The 23,382-nt window shown below is 45.9% G+C and overlaps 1 protein-coding gene across 2 annotated transcripts in view; it reads left to right on the plus strand.

The window, feature by feature from the left end:
• The window catches only part of NKTR (natural killer cell triggering receptor), a 46,209-nt gene extending 32,081 nt beyond the window's left edge, over positions 1 to 14,128 (plus strand). Inside the window, exons 10-16 of one of the 2 annotated variants that reach the window (XM_065885610.1) lie at positions 3,672 to 3,759; positions 4,253 to 4,398; positions 5,791 to 8,682; positions 11,050 to 11,145; positions 11,886 to 11,942; positions 12,432 to 12,536; positions 14,041 to 14,128. In XM_065885610.1, the coding sequence (XP_065741682.1) occupies positions 3,672 to 3,759; positions 4,253 to 4,398; positions 5,791 to 8,682; positions 11,050 to 11,145; positions 11,886 to 11,942; positions 12,432 to 12,536; positions 14,041 to 14,128 (3,472 nt within the window). The remainder of the gene's footprint in view (positions 1 to 3,671; positions 3,760 to 4,252; positions 4,399 to 5,790; positions 8,683 to 11,049; positions 11,146 to 11,885; positions 11,943 to 12,431; positions 12,537 to 14,040) is intronic. The other variant, XM_065885611.1, reaches the window with a different exon arrangement.
• The last annotated feature ends 9,254 nt before the right edge of the window (positions 14,129 to 23,382 follow it).

A 23,382-nucleotide genomic window follows, 5' to 3' on the forward strand; every position in this document is an offset into this window, starting at 1 on the left:
ATGGTTATGAGAGTCAAGTTTAATTTCTTTCCGTGACCTTGGGCAACATTTTTAACCTCTTAATCTTAAAATTCTTTGTCTTTAAAATGGAGATGATAATAGTACCTACCTCATAGTGTTGTTATGAGAATTAAATGAACTAATGCCTCTAAAACACTTATTAACAACCAGCAATGAACAATCTGAAAAGGAAATTGAGAAAGTAATTCCATAAAATAACATCTAAAAGAATAAAATACTTAGGAATAAATTAAATCAAGGAGGTGAAAGACTTGTACAATGAAAACTATAGGTGTATATCTAAAATAATGCTGAAAGAAATTAAAACCTAAATAAGTGGAAAGACATTCTATGTTCATGGATTGGAAGGCTTAATATTAAGATGTCAGTACTACTCAGAATGAGCTATGGGTTCAGTCAAATTCCAGTAGACTTTGCAGAAATGGAAAAGTCAATGTCCAAGTTTGTATAGAATTGCAAGGTGTCCCAAATAACCGAAACAGTCTGGAGGGAGAAAGACAAAGTTGGAGGACTCATATGTCCTGATTTCAGAATTTACTGCAAAGCTGCAGTCATCAAAATAGTGTGGTATCTAATAAGAACCTGCTATGTAAAAAAATAAAATAAAATTCAAAAAAAAAATAGTGTGGTACCGGCATAAGGATAGACACAGAGACCAATGGAATAGAATTGAGAGTCCAGAAATAAACCCATACATCTATGGCCATCAGATTTTTTTTTCCCCAGTGTCATTTATTATATTGACCTCTGGTTAGTACCTCAGTGGCGTGTGGATTAGGTGAGCAGTGTGAGTCTCCGAGAGGATGGGCATAGTGGACACTGAGAACATCCAATATCTGGTCCCCCATGATTGAGGTTCAGACCCTGAAATATGGGACCTACTCATGGTCTGAGAGCCTCTGTAGCAGAAGAGAAAACTGGTGGATCATGAAAACATTGGAGTATAGACCTATGTTATTTGTCCTTCATATTATTGTTTTATTTTTAAAAATTGGCTCCCAGGTGTCCAGAATTGGATTTATTATATTCCTTAGGTTCATGACACCTCTCATGACAGTGTCACCATTGGCTCATATACTGGCTCAAACATTGTTGACTCATACAAAAATTCAGATTTTTTCTTCTCTTGAGAAATTGAAGAATCCTCCAAAACATTGGTTCTGTTTCACTGCAAGGCAAAAATTAGTGGCTACTCAGAGTGCTGTCCCTATTCATACCAATCTCTGCTGTCTCCTGACCAAGAGAAGTTGAAGTATATCACTGGGCTTGAACTGTTATTCTTCAAGTGGAAGAATAATCAAGTGGAAAGTGAACTATTCTATTGTGTCCACTTCACTGATTTACATTACCTGCCTGTCAGCATTTGAGTTTGAGAACCCTGCTCTGGGGGGAAGGCCCTTACTATATGCAAAGCACTGAACTAACAGTTTTTCATACATTTTCCCTTTAATTCATATAAATAAGTTGAAGTGTTATCTCTGTTTTACAAGTGTGAAAGCTGAAGCTCAAAGAGCTAAATAACTGGCCCAAGATGATAAAAATTCTAATTTTTGATGCTGAGATTCAAACTTTGCATGGCCATTATATTTTAGATAAGGGTGCAAAGTCCATTCCATGGAGAAAGAATAGTCTCTTCAATAAATGGTGCTGAGACATCTGGATTTCCACATGCAAAAGAATGAGGTTGGACCCTACCTCACATCATATGCAAACATTAACTCAAAATGGGTCAATGACCTAAATATAAGAACTAAAACCATAAAACTCTTAGAAGAAAACATAGGGGTAAACCTTCATGACCTTAGGTTCAGCAGTGGATTCTTACATTTGACACCAAAAGCATGAGCAACAGCAACAAAAAGACAACTCATTTTAAAAATGGGCAAAGCACTTGAATAGACACTTCTCCAAAGAAGATGTACAAATGGGGAACAAACATGTGAAAGGATATTTAATATCATTAGTCGTTAGGAAAATGCAAATCAGACCCACAGTGAGATACCGTGTCTCACCTACTAGGACGACTGTAATTTAAAACAAAACCCCAGAAAACTAGTGTCGGTGAGGATGTGGAGAAAATTGGAATCCTCATACATTGCTAGGAGGAGTCTAAAATGATGCAGCTGCTGTGGAAAACAGTTTGGTGGTTCCTCAAAAAGTTAAACATGGATTTACCATGTAACTCAGCATGTCTACTCCTAGGCACATATCCAAAAGTATTGAAAATAGATTCAAACAGATACTTGTACTCCAGGGTTCATTGCAGCAGTATTCACAGTAGCAAAAACGTGGAGACAACTCACGCGTCCACCAACAGATGAATGGATAAACAAAATGTGGTGTATATATATATACAATGGAATGTTATTCAGCCATAAATTAGAGGTTACCAGAGGCTAAGGGAATGAGGGAAATGGAGAGGTATTGCTTAATCGGTAGAGTTTCAGGATGAAGTGATGAAGAAGTTTTGGAAAGATAGTAGTGATGGTTGCACAACGTTTTGAGTATAATTAATGCCACTGAATTGTACATTTAAAAATGGTTAAAATGGCCAATTTTATGTTATGTGTTTTTACCCAATAAATATGTTTAAAATGCTTATTAATATAATGTCTGACACATAGTAAGTCCTCAATAAAAGCTAGCCATTATGTTAATCATAACAGGTACAAAACAAACTCAAGTATGAAAAGACTTCTCAGGCATGGAGGACTGTAGCTGCCATAAAAACTGTACTCTTAGTATCACCCATAAGATAAAGTAGCAGATTCAGAGCATTGATGGAGGGGCAGCTTATAGTAAAGTGGGGTAGACAAACAAACTATTAAAAATATAAAATAAATGTGGTCCAGTGGGTAGGACTCTGTGCTCCCAGTGCAGGGGGCCCGGGTTCAATTCCTGGTCAGGGAGCTAGATCCCACATGCATGCCGCAACTGGGAGCCCGCATGCGGCAAGTAAAGAGCCCGCATGCCGCAACTAAAAGATCCCCCATGCCGCAAGTAAAGATCCGCGTGCCACAACTGAGAGCCAGCACAGCCGAGATAAATAAATAAATATTTTAAAATATATATATATAAGATAAAATTTAAAACTGTTAAAAACACTTGAGCATTAGAGTCAACAATACCTCAGGATTCCCTAAGAACATTACTGTTTTGACAAGAGACATCTAAAAAAGGATTGTTTTGAAAGTAGTTCTGTACTTTAAAAGATTGATACTAGTATCGTGTATTTCTACTCAGCTGGGTTACTTTTTTTTTTTGCGGTACGCGGGCCTCTCACTGCTACGGCCTCTCCCGTTGCGGAGTACAGGCTCCGGATGCACAGGCCCAGCGGCCATGGCTCATGGGCCCAGCCGCTCCGCGGCATGTGGGATCCTCCCGGACTGGGGCACAAACCCGCGTCACCCGCATTGGCAGGCGGACTCTCAACCACTGCACCACCAGGGAACCCCCGGTTACTTTTTTTTTTTAGTTTTTGTATTTAAAGGATTTGCTTAGAAAATTAGGTTATGTGGAGTGCCTCATTCTACAAAAGTGTTGAATCTAAATGAAGTGTTTTTATATGATAGGAACATAAATTCTGCATTTAAACACTGAGAAAACTGCCTAGCATTTGCTTTTTATAAATTTTCAATCTTCTTTTCCAGGAAGATTCCTGATATTACACCCACTGTAAATGATCAGAAACCATCTGTATCAAAGTCTGGACGGAAGATTAAAGGAAGGGGCACAATTGTATGTGTGTTAAAACTGGACTTTTTTCAAATTACTTATCTTAAGCGGTAAAATGTTTTTACCTCTAGGCAAAATCCTAGCTTTAATCTTAGGTATAGTCCCAAAATCTGTCCAAGGAGCTAGTTGTATTCTGTATAGTTATGGGAAGGCACTGCTGTTAGATTAGTGTTTACTGCTGTGTTTGAATGGGTTTGAATATGAAATGAATGTGAAATAATCAGTATGCTGAGAAATGTTAGTATATTGAATAATCTAGGCTAATGAATATAACCATTAGGACTTCAAAGAGGAAATTGTTGTGTGTGATTACAGGTGAATCTCCAGCTTTCCCATTTTTTTTTAGTTTGACACAACTTCATACCATCTTCTTGGTACTTCAGTCGTTATTGCCTTTGAATGGCGTCAGATTGGGTCTTATACCTACCTCTGTCCTATAGCAGATTACAATTAAGAGATATTTTGAAGGTAGTTATTCCTAACTTTGTTTTTAAAGCGCTATCACACACCTCCAAGATCAAGATCCTGTTCCGAATCAGATGATGATGATAGCAGTGAAACTCCTCCTCACTGGAAAGAAGAAATGCAGAGATTAAGAGCATATAGACCGCCTAGTGGAGAAAAATGGAGTAAAGGAGATAAGTAAGTATAAGTACAATCCTGTGTCCTCTATATTTTAAGTCTTAAGGGGATAGAGACATATTTCTGGACTTTTCACTAAATATTTACCTTTAAAATTAGACTATGACCAAAGAGAATATATTTGGGAATGCTTGGTGAAATGGGAGGAGGGCTGCTTGACTTCGGGTGCTTTTAAATCAAAATTCTGTTTTCCCTCACAAGACTATAACCCTCCTGAATTTCTTAAAGATTTCTTGTTCAATTTTAGAAATAATCAGGACTTAAAAAAAATTATATAGCAGATTCTTTCCTAGCAGATTCTTTCATAGTCACTAATGAATAAATGGGTAGATAGGGAAATCTGTACCCAGTGTGTGTGTTAACTTCTGACCCCAGGGACTTTTGTTTCTTCAGAAGTGTATCCATGTCCTGTCTTCAGTGACACTCCACAGTGCAGTATCTAGTTTAGAAATGGGGCTGGCCCCAGAATAGCTAGTGCAAAATATACCAATGGGACCCTGTGTACTTGTTCATGGTAGAATTCTGTTTTTCTCTCTGGGCATCCAGCAGAATGGTTCGAAGTTAGAAGAGGAGGAAAAGGTATGCGTCTGCTGTGTGGAAGTGGTGTAGACACAGTGGCACTGAGAACTCTGAGTTTTGAGCCCTGATATTGCCACTGAGATATTGTAAAGTCTGCATCTATTTAATGTACTTTTCCCCTAATTTCTGTACTAAGTAGTTTAACTAAAACCATAGGGGAAAGTTGTTGATTACCTGTATGAGGCTGAGATAAAAACAGTAGTCATGTTTTTAAGGAATTCCCTGGTGGTCCAGTGGTTAGGACTCGGGAGTTTTCCCTGCTGGTGCTCGGGTTCGATCCCTGGTCAGGGAACTAAGATCCCACAAGCCGTGCAGCCAAAAAAGAAAAAGAGGCTTCGCCTAAAGTTCAGGCAGTTATCCTGTATCTGCAGAGAATTAACAGAATTGTTTGGGAGCTTGATTTGATTCTCCCTCAGAAATTATTCCTGGAGGCAGAGTGTTATTGAGTGGATGATAGCCAGGAACTCAGTAGGGCAGCAGTGCTTTTGTGATTGCTGTAGTTGCTTTGCTTTTCAAAACTATTTTCCTATCGAATTTGAAAATTCTTGGCTTGGCTCTGAAAAAAATCCTTTTGTAAGTCTGATAGTAGTGATCTGATAGTAATGATCTCTTAGAAATTACAAGGTCGGGACCAGGCCTATCAGCTGTTGGTTTATCCTTCCTATGTGTGCTTAAAGTGTTGACAGAGTCAGTACTTGGTTGTTAACTAAGCTTTTGCTGATGCATTTGTATTGACAACAAATGTGTTTTAATTTTAAAGCATAGAAAACATGCTTGTAAATAATTGCATGCATATTATGTCCTTTTCTATAGGTTAAGTGACCCCTGTTCAAGCCGATGGGATGAAAGAAGCTTGTCCCAGAGATCCCGATCGTGGTCCTATAATGGATATTATTCAGATCTGAGTACAACAAGACACTCTGATGGTCACCATAAAAAACGCAGAAAAGAGAAAAAAGTTAAGCATAAAAAGAAAGCTAAAAAGCAGAAACATTGCAGAAGGCACAAACAGACTAAGAAGAGAAGGATTATTGTACCATCTGACATAGAATCCTTAAAATCTTCCACCCGAAGAGTGAAATCCTCATGTGATAGAGAAAGGAGATCTCGTTCTTCCTCGTTGTCATCTCATCACTCGTCCAAGAGGGACTGGTCTAAATCTGATAAGGATGACCAGAGCTCTTCAACCCATTCCAGCAGAGACTCATACAGATCAAAATCTCACTCACAGTCTTATTCTAGAGGAAGCTCAAGATCAAGGACTCCGTCAAAATCCTCATCACATTCTCGAAGTAGATCAAAGTCCAGATCTAGTTCTAAGTCAGGGCACCAAAGAACAGCATCAAAATCACCAAGAGGAACAGCCTCTCAGTTAAGTGAAAATAAACCTGTTAAAACAGAACCTTTAAGAGCAACAGTGACACAAAGTGAAAATGTTTTAGTACAGCCAGTGGTGGCGGAAAATATTCCTGTAATACCACTGAGTGACAGCCCTCCTCCTTCAAGGTGGAAGCCTGGACAGAAGCCCTGGAAGCCTTCTTATGAACGAATCCAGGAAATGAAAGCTAAAACAACCCATTTGCTGCCCATCCAAAGCACTTATGGTTTAGCAAATGTTAAAGAGACTGGTAGTTCATCATCCTACCATAAAAGAGAAAAAAATTCAGAAAGTGATCGGAGCGCTTATTCAAAATACAGTGATAGAAGTTCAGAAAGTTCACCAAGGTCAAGGAGCAGATCTTCCAGGAGTAGATCTTATTCCAGGTCATACACAAGATCTCGAAGTTTAGCTAGTTCACATTCAAGGTCTAGGTCTCCCTCATCTAGATCTCATTCACGAAATAAATACAGTGACCACTCACGGTGTAGTAGATCATTTTCATACTCTTCTGTTAGCAGTGATGATGGAAGACGAGCCAAGAGAAAACTTAGATCCAATGGGAAAAAAAACAACACCTCAAATAAAAGGCACAGCAGCAGCTCTGAAAAGACACTTCGTAGTAAATATGTCAAAGGCAGAGACAAGTCTTCATGTCATAGAAAGTACAGTGAAAGCAGGTCATCTTTAGATTATTCTTCAGACAGTGAACAGTCAAGTGTTCGGGTTACACAGTCAGCCCAGGAAAAAGAGAAGCAAGTCCAAATGGACATGAATAATAAACAAGAGAAAAACAGAGATGGAGAGAAATCTAAGCCTGAACGGGAATGCCCTCATTCAAAAAAAAGAACTTTGAAAGAAAGTCCTTCTGATTACTTTAGAAGTGGCAGTAAGCCCAAAAGGAAGAATTATGCTGGGAGTAAATGGGACTCTGAGTCAAATTCTGAACAAGATGTAACTAAAAACAGTAAAAATAATTCCCGGCCATCTTCTGATAAGGAGGAAGGTGAAGCCACTTCAGATTCTGAGTCAGAGTTGGGTGAAATTCACATCAAAGCCAAACCAGCAACTAAGTCTTCAGCAAATACTTTACTGCCTGATGGTAATAGTGCCTGGAAATCAAGCAAGCAGCGGTCATCAACCTCTGATTCTGAGGGGTTCTATTCCAATTCAGAAAACAGTAGAGGAAAACCCCACAAGCATAAACACAGCTCCAAGGAGCATCTTAAAAGGGAACATACCAAAAAAGCAAAAGAGAAATTGAAAGGGAAAAAAGATAAAAAACACAAGGCTCCAAAACGAAAACAAGCGTTTCACTGGCAGCCTCCACTAGAATTTGGTGAAGAGGAGGAGGAGGAGGTTAACGAAAAGCAAGTTACTCAGGAAGCAAAAGAGAAAAAACAACTTTCTGAAAACAGTGAAGCCGCAAAAGAAAATATTCCCCAAACTGAGAAGCCCTGTGAAGATGGCAGTCTTTCAGGTAAACATAATCCAATAACGGTTTCATCAGATACTGGTCGGCCTACTAAAGATGATAGTAAACTCAGTGTGTCTCCCGCAGCTTTAAACGCTGAGGAAAATGTGGTCAGTTCTCCCCCGAACATTCAGCATATTGAAGAGAGCATCCCAAGCGGAGTGGAGGATCTGCTTCAAACAGATGACAACATGGAGATTTGCACTCCTGATAGGAGTTCCCCAGCAAAGGCCGAGGGGGCTTCCCCTCTAGGAAATTCAAGGCTTGACACCCCGGATATAAGCATTTTTCTAAAGCAGGATATGCCAGCAGAGCATCCTGAGGCAGAGTTGGGAAAACAGGACAGCAGCGTGTCAGAAAGCAAAACGGTGGGTGAGGTGGGAAAACAGGACGGCAGCTCTGCCAGCTTGGCCACTGCTCTAGAAAGCACTGTGAAGAGAGAGGTGGCTGAGAAAAGCCAGACCAGCCTCATGGATAATAAATGGAAGCCCCTGCAAGGTGTGGGGAACCTGGCAGCACCGTCTGCTACTACATCAAGTGCTGTGGAGGTTAAGGCACTGACTGCTGTGCCTGAAATGAAACCACAAGGCTTGAGGATAGAAATTAAAAGCAAAAATAAAGTTCGGCCTGGGTCTCTCTTTGATGAAGTAAGAAAGACAGCACGCTTAAACCGGAGGCCAAGAAATCAGGAGAGTTCGAGTGATGAGCAGACACCTAGTCGGGATGGTGATAGCCAGTCCAGGAGTCCAAGTAGATCTCGAAGTAAATCTGAGACCAAATCAAGGCACAGAACAAGGTCTGTCTCCTACAGTCACTCAAGGAGTCGATCGAGAAGTTCCACATCATCTTATCGGTGAGCATTATTCTCTTTTCCTTTTTTTCTCCCAAGGAGAGTCTGTTATTGTTTTGCTTGGAAGAACATCAGAGTTAGGGACAAGATCACTGTTTCCCAATATCTGGGAGGGAATAAGGAGAAAGCTTGTGCTGTGTGACTCACAGAGCAGGCTGAGGACACAGGGAGCGGAGATTTCAGGGGAAGAAATTTGGGCTCAGGGTAAAAAATCTGTTGCTGTCAATTAAAGCTCCATGGCAATTGCAGTGAGTTGCCGTGATAGGTGGCAAGTTCTCCATTTTTAAAGGAGTGAGGCTGCTCTCTCTACTGTTAGTGATGCCTTAGAAGGGAATCTTGCATTTACAGAATATGTAGGATTTCGAGATCAGTAATCTAACCCTCCATTTTATACAAGGGGAAGGTGAGGGCCAGAGAGGCAAAGTCACCTGCCAAGGACTTGCATCTAGTTGATCTTTATTCAAGGGGCAGGAAATGGTAAAAATGATCATCTTAAGATTGACTGGTTACGTCTAACTATTGTCATCAGCATAGACTGGCTAATGCAGAGAATGAGCATTTTTTAAACTAAAAAAATTGGTGATGGTGGTATGAAGTTAACAAGTAATTTGTATTCTTTTCTTTTCCTTGTAAATGTTTCATGGTTTTGCCTCACTGCCTCTGACTCATATCCTTTATTACGTTGTGCTTGATTTTCATCACTTGAACTTAAAATGCAGTAAGAATCTTTAACTTTTTTTCGTCCTAGTTTTCTATCAGTCATTTTCTTCCCTTACCCAGATTTCTTTAAAAATAGGGGCCAACATTTACCATCTACAATAACCATCTCCCATTTACTCTTCAGTTGCCTGCAGTTTGTATTCTGTGCCTTCCCTCCCCCATCTCACTCAGCTGACTGAGATTTTCAGGTACTTCCGCATGGCCAGTGCCAGGGCATGTTTTCAGTCCCTTCAGTCCTTCTAGAAGCCCTCTGCTAGCTCTCCTCATTCCCTCTCAGACCATTCCATGCTTGAGTTGTTGGCGTCTCTACCTCCTCCTGCTCTGACTCCCAGCAAGGCCCAGAGAGCTGGTGAATCCTGGCCTTTTGTCTCCGGGTTCATATTCTAGATGAAGGTGCCTGTTGAGCTACTCCAGCCTCGTGTCCGCTCGGTGTGTACTTACCGTTTACACTCAGACAGCTCTGAGCTGTTGGTGACGCTGGCCATTCTCATCTGCCTTCCTGCCCCTGCCTTTGGAGTGGGTGGTATTTCATTTCATACATGAAGACAGTGAGGCATGGAAACGCTAAGAAATTTGCTCTTAAGTTGGGCAGCTCACAGGTAGTAGACTGAGATAGCTAAACTTTGCCTCCCTGTTTCGGTTACTTAAGTGGGCCTGACTTCCCTTCTGGCCTGCGAACTCAGTGAAGTCAGGGGCTGTTTGCTACTCATTTTTCATTCACCTAACAGAGTCGCTCTATAATTGTTTGTTGAGTAAATGACTAGGATCTTATGAGAACAGAATGTGTCTTTGCCAATAAACTGCATCTGTCTTCCAAAACATAAGTACATATTGAATAAAACCTATGAAGATACTACCTGAGTATCACATACACAGGGGTATTGTTCAGTTCCTGAATGACAAGCATAAACTAGGGGAAGCAGGGTGGGGGCAAAATTGCATTAAGTTTCTTGTTTGTTTTATTAAATATTAAATAGGTATAAATTTTTTTAATGATTAAGGTATAAAAAATAATTTTAAATGGTATCTAGCTTTAAAAATAGAGCTTTGACATACCTAATGTAGTCCTACCCGATGCTACCCTATTTTCTCTCTTCTCTCCTGGAGTTAAACATTGTTCTAAACTTCTGTTATAATTTTGTTGTTTTTCTTTGTAGTTTTACTATAAATGTTTCTATCTATATATAATGTTGCTTTTGCTTGTTTTCAAACAAAATCCTTTTTTATAGGTATAGATATTCTACGTTTGCCTTTTTCACTCAACATTATGTTCCCAAGAGTTACCTCTGTTGATACATGGCAGCTGTAGTTCATTTTCCTACTTTAGAATATTTCAGTATATATCTGTGTTAATTTTTTTTTAACCCATTCTACTGTTAATGGAGATTTGGATTGTTTCCTCTTCTGGTATTACAAGTAGGGCTCCTATGAACATACCTGTATCAGCCTTTTCTGTTTTCTCTTTATTTTATTCTGTTCAGTTTAAACCCTCATTAGCCGTCTCTGTGATACCCACTGGGAGGAGTTCGTGAGAGACCTTTCCAGAGACCTTTCCTCTTGTTGGGTTTTTCCCCTCCTGCCCTACTAGTAATTAGTTTTAACAGCATAATGAGTTAACATGATTTCTATATTCTCCACTCTTACTTGTAGATCAAGAAGCTACTCCAGAAGTCGGAGCAGAGGGTGGTACAGCAGAGGCCGCACAAGAAGCCGGAGCAGTTCCTATCGCAGTTACAAAAGCCATAGGTGAGCTTGTGAATCCTGTCCTACTGTGGGGTCTCCATCTGTCTTCTTTTGAAGGCCTGCCCTGCACAGGCAGAGTGGGGTAGCTGTTGAAAAGGGTCTTGTCATTGCTGACTATCAGACAGGCCTACTTACTCACCTAGTTCTTTCTTTCAAAGAGCTATTGGATTCTTACTGGCTGATCTCAAGATGGGATCTTATCAGAGTGAGGAAAGAGAAGCAGTAGAAATATTTAAAAGAGGCCCTGACTACCACCTGAACCCCCAGTACATCCTCTTTAACCTAAGTTTCCATCTGCAGTCATCTCTTGACTCGGGTTAGATATTGGGAGAGGAGGACTATTAAAAGAGGACAAAGGAAGAAGTGTGTGTGTGGTGGGTGACCCCAAGTTTCTGGTTTTCCCAGCTTCTTCCAGCCCCTTTTTGCCTCTCAGATATTTACCACTGCTGCAGCTTCATTTTACTTACAAGTGTCACACCTGTGTCTTCCCCTTCCCCACCCAGTTCCTCCCCAGCGACTTTCTTGATGTGCACCTCATAGAATTGTGTAAAACTTCTAACGTTTCTTGTGAAATCCAACATGCTTTTTAAAAAAATTCCAATATACTTTTGATATGAAAATGAAATAAATATAGCTTCTGGATTTCATTGTGTTTTCTCCTTAATGGGCAAATAAATGTCTAGATTTTTGATGTAGCCTGTCCTGATCCACAAGTTGATAGCCCCTCATGTGATTCCTATTAGGACGTCCAGCAGGAGCAGATCCAGAAGCAGCTCATACGATCCCCACAGTCGGTCCAGGTATGGACAGGGGTTGGGAAACCACCTGTGGGGGCAGAATTAAAAGGGCCTTGTTTTATAAAGCCCTTAATTCCCTTTTAAAAGGTGTTGTATGTTATTGAAAAACATATGTTTGTCTTTTTGAACAGTTTTTAATCTGTTGGCCCATTGTGCTCTAGTGTCAAAAGTGATAATTGATGTCGAATTGTAATGGCAGGGATTTATTGACTATAATTGTCTGATAAGATCCATGAGATTCAATTGAACTAACTCAGTGTTAATTTTGTGATATTTTTCAATGCAGAAAAGAAACTATAACATTTTTCTGTTTAATACGGTAAGTGTGATTTGGGGCAGTTGTTAAATGTTTCCAGTACTTGTTCTGCAGATGTGTCTTCATACTGTCATATCGTGCCCATGTTCTAAGAGGACACTTAAGAAGCTAAAAAGAAATGGGAATATATGAGTATTTGAATGGGAAGATTTAGTGTTTGTTATTGCTGTTTAAAGCAGGTCCTACACTTACGATAGCTACTATAGCAGGAGTCGGAGTCGAAGTAGAAGCCAGAGGAGTGACAGTTATCACCGAGGCAGAAGCTACAATAGGCGGTCCAGGTGGGTCTCTGTTCTTTCAAGCACTGTAAGTTACTGTGGGCACTTAGGGTGTGGGGTGAGAGACTGCTGTAGAAGAGAAAGCACCATCTTCTGAGGACAGAAATACTTCTTTCTCTGCCTGAACTTCATCAACCCAAAGGCAGTTACGGAAAGTGGCCTTTGTATGAAGAGTTGCTGGGTAGTATTTACTGGTGGTTGTTAATGTTTGAATCTAAAATGGATTTTTAAATATTCACATATCCTTGGACAAACATTTCTTTTGGAAGGAATGAGAGAAGGCAACTCAAACCATGGCCCATTCTTTAAATAGGGTTGCTTGTTAGAACTAACAGCCAATTTGTCAGTGTTTTAAATTTTAAAAAGGTAATATTTTTAAAACTGTAACATAATATATAATACTTAGGATTGCAGTTTATACGGTTAAAAATGTTTATATATTGTATGTATTTATAGGTATGTTTTATGTAACATATGGCTCATACTGTGGGTTGCTTTTTGTAATGTCCCTTTCCTGGTGGCTTCTGGTCTTACCCTTCCCCCATACCTTACAACTACAGTCAGTCGTGCTTGTAGGATATCAGTGTGATCTGGACACTCCCTTGTTTGAAACTCTTCAAGGATGCCCCACTGCCTTCAGGGGCAGATCCATGCTCCTCAGCATTGCATGGAGGCCTCTCCACCTACCAACTCCAGCTTGGGCTTTTCTGTCTTCCCTGCGCTGACATTCTGGAAGCTTTTTCTTTTTCTGCCTAGAGAGTCACATGCCCACTTCACCATCTCCCCTCCTGCCTCTTGAAATAGCCAATTCTCAACTACTCTGCAGGTCTCCACTGCAACCCACTCACTGCCCCAGGGAAGCCCTTCCTGACTGCTCACTCTGAGATATGTTGCCCTCTCGCCGCATGTGCTTTATTTATCTTGCCCCCTATTCTGTACTATCCTTGAGCCCCAGGAAACTCTACATAGTCTACTCTGTGTGTGCCCTTTGCATCTAGTAAAGTGACTGGCTCTCTGTGAATATTTTTCGAAATAACTGAATGGTGACCATAACCAAGTCTTCTTGACTCACTCTCCCAGTGGTCCTGTCCCTGCCCCACCTCACCCTCACCGCTTATTGGCCTCCCATTTTGATTTGATTTTGATTTCCTTGTCTTTTAATGAAACTCTCTTTGTGGGCCTTTTTTCCCTTACTTCCTCAGTCTAATTAAATATTGATGTTCATTTTGGGTAACATGGAAAATTATTCTCACATATATGAGTGGATTTCAAGTAATTCCCCAAGAAGTTTCTTTATTTTATCTTAACCTGATATTACCACCATCTGTCATTGACATCTTTGAAAAGTCTGCAGTATTGCCACAGTCAGTACCCCGCTCGCCAACCCACTATGCTGTGCCTCTTCAAGCCACTTGCTTTCAGGCCACTCATATCAAAGAAGAAGCTACAAGAGGAATTCAGAGGGTTGACAATTAAAAGGTATTTCTGTTTTTGTTTTGTTATACAGGAGTTGTAGATCTTATGGCTCTGACAGTGAAAGTGATCGAAGTTACTCTCATCACCGGAGTCCCAGTGAAAGCAGCAGATATAGTTGAAAGTGTCCCCTTTTTTTGATATAAATTGTATCTTATTTGTAAATATCTGGTAACTTAAAAGTTTAAGAAACTTAATGGCAGTCTGTTGTTCTGTTTCAATATTAGAGATGAAGTTGAAAAATAGACACTTAAAATTGTTATTTGTTCATTTACACGTGCGTAGAATTTAAAATACAGATATGTCTCCTAAAAATATTTGTATGCCACATTTTACAGTAGCCAACTATGGAAATGAATTTCATTTTCTTGAATCAAGAAATCATGAAATTTAAATATAATTTGCAATATTATTTTAGATAGATTATTTCTCTCCATCTCATGTATTTCTTAGAATACAGACTCTTTTTGCCCGTTTTTAAGGTTTTAGCATATATGCTGCCAAGCATAGAACTGTGAAGGAGAACTGTGAAAGGTGACCAAAAACTTATATACCAATTACACAGAATCTTATACATGTGTGCTCTTAAAAACAAACTGCCCAGAACTGATACTAATGGTAGCCAGGAGTATAAGGCAGTGGCTCTGGGGTTCTTAATTCATTCCTTACTTCTTTGTTGTCTCAGAGGATCAGAAAAGTAGTCACCATACAGCCCAGTATACGTATTATTTCAGGCTGGCGGGTGAGGTTAAGAAGAGTAAATCAGCCTTAACTATAAATACCTGCACTGTCTCTAAAGCCCTAATGTTTTATGTGCTTTCTAATAAATACTATCAGAAGTTCGGTTTGTAAAAAGACAATTCTATTCCAGTTCATGCTTTGGTGCTTGGTACCTTTTGGTGCATTATTCTTACATACTATACATTAGAATTCCGTCAGAGAGAGAAATGAATTTTTAAAAATTCATTGGCACCAAACATGGGTCCTTCTAAGCTCTATTCACTTTAAATGTTTGGAGGGCCTCTCTCACGCACAGGTGTGGGCTGGAGGCCATGGAGCAGGCAGGATTGGCATGGGGTTGTGTGGCCCCTGGGGTCTGCTGCACAGAACTGATGCGTGTGTCCCTGGAGGAGTTGATTGGAGAGTGGACTTCAAAAGTAACACCAAGCTCTCCCTGCCACCATCCTGGGCACATTTTGCAGGGCTTTACTCTTAAGTCTTTCAAGTAGGAGGCAGATGCAAGAGCAGTTGAACTGTTCTCAGCACCCGCCAGCATGTTTCCCTGTTTCAGTGGCCTGCACTGACTCAGTGAGGCCTGGTGTGAGATGGTAAACCTACGACGACAGACAGGGAATCGGGGTGTGCAGTACTGCATAGATGACACACTTTCACAGTCTTGGGTGGTTCCTACAAAAATGATTTGACCTGTAAAAACTGGTGAGATTTTTTTTTTTTTTGCGGTACGCGGGCCTCTCACTGTTGTGGCCTCTCCAATTGTGGAGCACAGGCTCCGGACACGCAGGCAGGCTCAGCGGCCATGGCTCACGGGCCCAGCCGCTCCGCGGCATGTGGGATCTTCCCAGACCGGGGCACGAACCCGTGTCCCCTGCATCGGCAGGCGGACTCTCAACCACTGTGCCACCAGGGAAGCCCTGGTGAGATTTTTTTTAACCTTTAGTTTGAGTTTTTTCCCCAAGTGTACTTAATCACCTTAGTGCCAGTTTAATCCAGTTATGCAGAAGAAATTCATATTGGATGTTTGATGCAGAACTCTGTGCCATCCTACCCCAGGGCTTGCCTGGTGTACTTGGGAAGTGGGAAAGAGCCCTCAGTTGGAGGGATCTGACCACCCCTGATGGATGGAGGGGTGACCTTGGATATATTAAAACCATCACCCACAAAAGGTTCATAAACAGGGTTGTGGCCAGTTGTTTGCCAAGTTGATAGATGAGAATACATTAGAAAATAGGACCTAAGTCAAACAAACATACTTGATAGTGAATACAGAACAATGTGCGATCATATGAAGGGTTTTCAGAAGTTGCCTGCGGAGGAGAATATTGCTTTAATAATATGCAGTGGAAAGAAACTGCATTTAGAACCCAAACAAAAACCGCCAAATCTAATTACGTTAAGAAGAGTTACCTTTGGGCAGTGTATTAGTTTTCTATTGCTGTGTAACAAATGACCCCAAACTTTGCAGCTTAAAGCAGCACTCATTTCTTAGCTTACAGTTCTGTAGCTCATGAGTCCAGCACAGTATGGCTGGATTCTCTGCTCAGGGTCTCACAAGGCTGAAATCAAGGGTCAGCAGGGCAGCATTCCTTTATGGAGGCTCTGGGGAAGAACCTGCTTCCAAGTTCATTCAGATTGTTAGCAGTATTCACTTCCTTGCTGGCTGGCAGCCGGGGTCCTCTTTCTCGGCTCCTTAAGGCTGCTCGCATTCCTTCTTGTGTGCTTCCCTCCATCTTCAAACCAGCAATGGCCCATCGAGGCCTTCTTCTCATGCTTCAGGTCTCTCTGCCTTCCTCCTCTGTTTTGAGGTTCGTGTGATTAGATGAAGCCCACTGAGATAGTCTCCCTATGTTAAGGTCAGCTGTGCCACAGAACATAATCACAGAAGTGGTATCGCATTCACAGGTTCCTGGGATTGGGGCATGAAATAGGGGAAGGGGCATTTTAGAATTCTGCCTCCCACAGGCGATAACTTCGCCTGTTGTGCTGTGGGTAGAATTTTACCCTGAAAAGGTGGGCCCTAGAAGCCTCGTTTGTTTTCTCCATGGAAAAGAACAGCCCTCAGCTGCAGCATTCAACTTGTGTGTTTACTGAATGGACTACAGAAATAGCTTTTCTTCATGAAGGGGGTGGTTCTGTGTTTTCAGTTACTTTTTAATGAAATTGAATTATGTGTATTGTGCTTCTTAATAGACGAGGCATTATTGGACTGGTTTTGTAATGTCCTGTTTACTGCAAACGAAACATGATAGAGCTGGTGTTGTTCAGAAACTGTAGAAAATACTTTTGTACATATTGGTAATGTCTGATTTGTATACACTTCATTTAAATTTCCCTAAAACTGGAAAGGGGGGCCTTGTAGACATTAAAATATATACTTAGTCTAAGTTTGAGTCTGTGCATGTTTCATCCTCCTTTATTCATCCAGACTTCAAATAGTCTTTCTGAAATGGAAAAGGAGACATTGAGTCTCCTTGCCGACCCAGCCAGTGAAGAGACCTCATCTCATCCGTCTGTGGCTTGTTTTCGTCTTCTGGCCGAGTATTCGTGGTAGGGCACGAGGTGGAGCTAGAGAGAACTTCAGGCAGAAATGTTCACCTACGCAGAGAACCAGTGATGGTGCCTGGTCTTGCTTCCCCTGCCAACTCCACGTTTCTTCCAGGCTCTGTTGTCATCCAGCTGAGGTGACCTGCATATAACAGATGCCTTTGCTGAGGAGGGAATACGTCCCCCCCCCCCCCACCATCTGTGAGATGCTGCCTAGGGACAGCATGTTTACCTGCTACGCCACCTGCAGCCTCCACCTTCCCCCCGTAACAGTGGTTCACCGGGCAGGCACATAGCACTCTCTTCTGGAGAAAACATTCATGGTGATATTTTTAGCATCCACATGAGAATTTGCAGGACAAGTACAATTAACTTTATTCTCCTCAGAACTCAAAGGGATTTGTACTTTCTTAGTGAATACAACATAACCTCACACAGTAAGATTGGCAGAGGTTCAGTTTTCAAAGTTAACAGTAAACCCCCAAGTCAGGCAGTTCCTGAAAACAGGCAAATCTGGATGTGTTGCCTTAAAATTTAAAAGTGTAGAGTCTGTTTGCTGTAGGGAAATCCCCAAGTGAGGTTCCTTTAGGGTCTTATTTTTTAGAGAACACAAGGATCTTTAATCAAATTCTGATAGTGATCATCTTGATCAGCTGGGCACTATTGGGAGGAAATGTGTCAAAGACTTTGGTTTTTTCTATTCTGAATTAGCTGGCAAGAGAACTCAAGGGAAATGCCCCTCTCACGAGTGACCGTGAACACTGACTGGCTAGGCATCACTGTTGGGAAGCGAAAGGAGGCTCCGCCGGTGCAGGGTGAGTGACACAAACTGTGTGGCCAGGTGAGGGGCTGGAAGCCACGGCTCACGTGGGAAGAGCCTGGGCTCAGACGGCTGGTCTCTGGGAGAGGGAATTGCACTCTGTCACTGCCCAGAGCGAGAGGTGAATCCCATGAGGCACTGGTGATAGAATGAACTGGGCAGAGTGCCAAGAGGACTCCTGCTCAGCAGGGAGAAGTTCTTTGATGCTGTAAAGGTCAGGGAGAAGAGCTGGCACCCTGGAAGAAGACTGCACCTCTTGCAGACAGACCCTCGGCAGCTCCAGCCAGCGCCTGATGAGCGTGAGGTGAGGAAATCCCACCTGGGCAACACACACAAAGGACCAAGAGGCTCTCATGGACGGTCTTCTTTAGAGATTTCAGTAGAAGGTAGAGGCAGTGCTCCATCGCCCCTGCCTGCTCTGCTCCCCGTGAATCAGAAGGCCTCCAGTGGGGCTACACGGAGCTTGGGCCAAGCACTTCTGCCTCTTGGAGACCCCAGACCCACTGTTCACCACCTACAGCTATCGAACTCCAGCTCCAGAGACTGGGTTTCATGAGCCGAGTTTCACGGTCGGCAGGACCCAGACTAGCCTGGGGAGGGTTGCGTCTCTTCCGCCAGCCTAGAGTCCTGAGGACATCGGGGTAGAAAATGTGACCCAAGCTCTCGGGACAGACACCTGCGTTCTGCATCTGGAGGCCTGACTCCTCTGTAACATGAGGCTAATGGTCCTTAGACTGCCAGTCTCTCGGCTCATAAACCCCGAAAGAGGGTGCAACCACACATGGGAACCGGGGTGCTCGTCCTTTCCTGGGCCGGTCTGGAGATGAATCAGCCTCCCAGAGAGCCCATGGGATAGGGCTCTGGGCTGGAACTTCCCAGTCTCAGGTCACCCAGGGTCTCCTGCAACTAAAACCTCTACCACCAGGCCAGATGCCCAGAGAAAGACCGAGAAGGATCCCAGTGGCCCAATCTGATTTTATTTTGAAGACGTAAAAGATCTCGATGAGCGCCTGTTCTGTGGCACAGCCCTTAAGGGTTGGGGGCCTGAGTCAGACTGCCCGGGTTCAAGCTCCACTCTGACACTTGCAGGTGGGTAGCTAGGTAAATTGCTTGACCTTTATAGTACGACTCCCCAGTACCGAGGACTCCTCTGTCTCAGGAGTGGTGAGTATTAAATGCTTGGGACTAAACACACATTGTTCAGGGGCACTAGCCCCTGGGCTTGCCTCCAAGAGCGGAGTGCTTGTCCCACAAGTTTTACAGGGAGGGCCAGGCTCAATCACTAGTGAGAGGCCCAGGGCCCCTTGAACCAGCAGGGTGGGAGAGGAGGCCCTGAATGCCTAGGCCATGACGTTTACGCTCTGGGAGGGAACTGGGCAACCTGCTGGTTTGAATTAGGCCCCCACCCCCCTACAGCTGTAGCCAATTAGTGCAGAGCTCAGGACAGGAGCAGTCCGCACCCCCTCCAACCCCACGCCCAGAGATCCGTGCTCCCGGACCCGGCAGAGCCCTGGGTCAGCACCTAGTAGGAAGGTGGAACTTCCCTGCCACCCCACCAACCCCATGCTGCGGTGTCCCTTTCTGTTTTCTGGCCCTGCCCACTCTGCGCCCCCTCCCCCATCACAGTTACCCAGCTCCATGCCCCGCCTAGGGAGGCTGAGCCCTGCTCTGCGCACACACACACACACATGTGCTGCGCCCGCCCCGGCATGGTTTGAATCTCTTCCTCCTCTCCGACATGGGAGAGGAGTTCGGTCTAGAAGCTTAGGGAAGTTGTGAGGAAACCCATGAGCTGGCCTCTGGAGGCAGGGGTGTGGCTCTGCTGACCTTGCCTGTACCCAGTCCCAAGTGTCTGAGGATCATCCAGCCCTGCCCTTGTCTCCACAGACTCCTGGCTTGCCGCTGTGGCATGCGATTCTGGCCTGAGATCCCCCTCCCCGATAACTGGTCCCACCCTACGCCCTCCAGAAAGCCTGCCTTGACCAACCCTGAGGGGGAAGATCCTGTGGCATGACTCTTTCAAAGGCCGAGAGAACAATTCTGCCTATCGCCATCTGGCCACACCCACCAGACGAGAATCTGGATTCTGCTACATCAAATCCTCTAGTTCCCTGCAGATGTTTAACTATATCCTCCCTTCCGGCCTGTGCAGGTGCTATTCTCTCTGCCTGGAGTACCCTTCCTCTCCTTTTGCCCTAGTGTTACTCAACTTTCAGTCCTTGGTCACACTGGCCACACCCCCTGCCAAACCTTGGCTGGGAAGTGGGCCCAGGAGTGTCCTGTGCAGCCCTCTCTGCCAGGCTCCTCCCACCCTGCGGGGGAGACTGCTCCAGCCTCCCTTTTCTTGGCTTCTGACGCTGGTGTCTTGCTGTGTGATCTGTCCTGCTGTACCTTCACTGTCCTTATCCCACCAGTGGGTACACAGTTCCTCTCTTACCACCTCCCAGGCCTGTGCAAGGATCCACTGAGTCAGAAGAGGAAGTGGGTTGGGATGGAGGAAGAAGTAGAAGGCAGCCCTGAGGCGATGGGCTGGTCAGGCATGCAGGCTGCTCTGGCCCGGCCTCAGCTTGAGGTCTTCGGCAGCTGAGCCAGCTGTCTCTGCACCCAGCACGGCCACAGAAGTGCGGGATGTCTGCAGTGGCCTTCTCTGGGGGCATGTCCCCATCTGTGCCCCTTCCTCTCTTCCCATCTCTTTTCCCACCAGGCTCTCTCCTCACCCTCCATGTGGCTATGTGTTTTCCTCCTCTTTCTCTTGGCGCCTCTGGTCACCCCCATCTTGGCCCGTGAGATGTTTTCTCCCTGACGCTGGGATGGCCCTGTCGTAAGGGCCTACCCATCCTGGCCTCAGGGGAGGCCCTTGCAGTTTCACAGGACAGACATCAAACTACAGGATGGCGCCTGCCGGGGATCTTGGCCTCTGTTCCATTTCCTTCCCTGGCACCCAGAACCAAGTCACTCTGAACAGGCCCCAGAGTTCCTGCCTACTCATGAGTAAGGGGGCGTACTCAGGGGACACTGCTACAGCCAGGCATGGGCGGGTGTGTAAGTACAAGTGCACATGTGAGCGGAGGGGTAGGGGGATACTCTGTGGTACTGCAGGATGGGGGCAATGTGAGAGTGACCAAAGATGGGGCAGCCATCAGCTTGGAGTTGGGGGCACAGAAGGGCATCTGAATGATGACATGGGCCGTACAGAGAGGCCGCCTCGCCACAATGGCGGCCCAGACACCACCTAGAGCCTGACCGGCCCAGCACCCTGTGGTCCCCACCCTGCTGCCTGCTCAGCCTGCCAGTGTTCCTTTGCAGCCTCCTGCCAGCACAGCCAGCCCCCAGCCCCCACTGGTGTCCATGCCAGAGCAGCATTCCGCAGGCCTGGCTGCATCTCCCCAGCAAAGACGGAGCAGGGCGGCCTCTCAGCAGCCATAAGGCCACATGGCTGGGGGACACAGTGGGACCTAGGCCTCTGGGCCTGTCACATTAAAGGATTTCATCAATGCAGCCGCGGTACGGGTTCTTGCATCTCCTGCCCTGGGCGGCCCTGGGCAGCCAGAGGCAGCCACCAGGTAGGGGTCATAGGGGTCGACCAGAACCAAGTCCTGGAGGCACAGACCAAAACAAACCCTGAGCTGTCCTGGGGTGGGGCGGGGGGCGGCCAGGCTAGTGGTCGATCCTAGGCTCACCCTAAAGTCTGAGCAGCCCAGGCCGGAGGGTGGGGATGGTGACGCGGCTAGGATACGGGGCCTCGGTCCCTCAGTGTGAGGTCGCTCAGGGGAGCAGGGGTAAGCCTTTCCTGCAGCTGATTGTGGGGGCCGGGGGGGGGGCCGGGGGGGGTCGGGGGTGGGGAGCCCAGCCTACCGATTTCAGGGCCGCCTCCTACTCCGACCCCGCCTCTGTGGCGCAGCTGGAGGACACCGAGGTTAGACTCCGGGACGAACTTCCCGGAGGAAAGGGGGCTCGGCGCGGGAGAGTGAGGCCGGGGTCCGTCCGCTAGGATAGGAGCGGCGGGTCCTGGCCAGGGGCCCCGGCGGCCCGAGGAGGGGCGGGCTGCACCGGGACGGCGCGCACCACGCGTGTCCGCGGCCCCCGCCGGCGCGCAGGGCGGCCTGGCCCTTTAAGCGTCCAGACGGCGGCCCCAGCTGACGCGCGGGCTCCAATCGGCGCCCCGCGCCCCCCGCCCGCCGCGCCCGAGGCTCTGGGGCCGCAGCTGCTCGGCGGCTGGACTCGCCGCGGCCCTGCGCCTCAGCCCGCCCGGCCGCGCCCCCGGGGGCCATGGTCGCGGGGCCCTGCGCGGGGGCGGCCCCCAGCGCGGCTCTTCATGGAGCGGCCCCGGCCTGGCCGCCGGGGGCAGCGCGATCCCGCGGGGCCCTGTGAGCCCCCAGCGCCACGGCACCATGGTACGCAAGGCCCTGCCTGTCCCCCCGCTTATCCGCCCACCTGCGCGCTCTGCCCTCTGGAGCGCACGGCCGGCCGGCTCGGGGTGGAGGGATGTGAGGGGTCTTACCCCTCTCCGGGTCTCCCCGACCCCTTCTCTGGGTCCTTGCGGGCTGGGAATGCGGCGCTCTGACGCGGCCGTCGGTGGGGAAGGGGTTAAATTCCTGGGGTTGGGGCCCGGGCAAGAGAGGCTGAGGTCCTGCTAGGCACTGGCGGAGGGGGGCGCTTCTCTGAGCCCGGACGGCACCGCCCTCGGACTGGGTGATGGGGGGAGGGAGGAGGTCGGATTCCCGCCTGGGCCTTGGGCCACGTGGGCGCTGGAGACGCCCTGCCTGGGGATTCGGGGCTCCTGGGCCGAGCGGAATGTGGGGGACGCCTGCAGCTCCGGTCCAAACTCCTGTGTGACCTTGGGCCGGTCTCCCGCCCTCTCTGGGCCTGTTTCTCCGGAAGGACGGATGGCCTGAGTTGAGAGGAGGCTGGCATAGACACCTCCTCCCTAAAAGGAGGAGGCTGGAAGTCATGAGCCTGTGCCCCCTTGCTCAGTCTGGGCCCACCCACTGCTGCCCAGCGATGGACGGATTGTCATAGGAGTAGGGTGTGCAGATGGACGCCCAGGTTTCATCCTAGGGCCTCCAGGGAGATGCCAGGGCAGGGTAGGAATCTGGTGGTTTCGTGACAGTGAGGCAGAGTGCTCCTTAGGAGTAGAAGGGTCTGACCATGGTAAGGCAGCCTCGGCAGGTGTCCCTGGCACCTGGCCTTCCCCCAGCCTGGGGGGAGGGTTGAGGGCATGAAACGCCCTGGCAACGCAAGTGCCTGACCACTCCCCTGGTCTTGTATCTTAGC

Source organism: Phocoena phocoena, chromosome 10, assembly GCF_963924675.1.
Source record: "Phocoena phocoena chromosome 10, mPhoPho1.1, whole genome shotgun sequence".
Classification (NCBI taxonomy): Eukaryota; Metazoa; Chordata; class Mammalia; order Artiodactyla; family Phocoenidae; genus Phocoena; species Phocoena phocoena.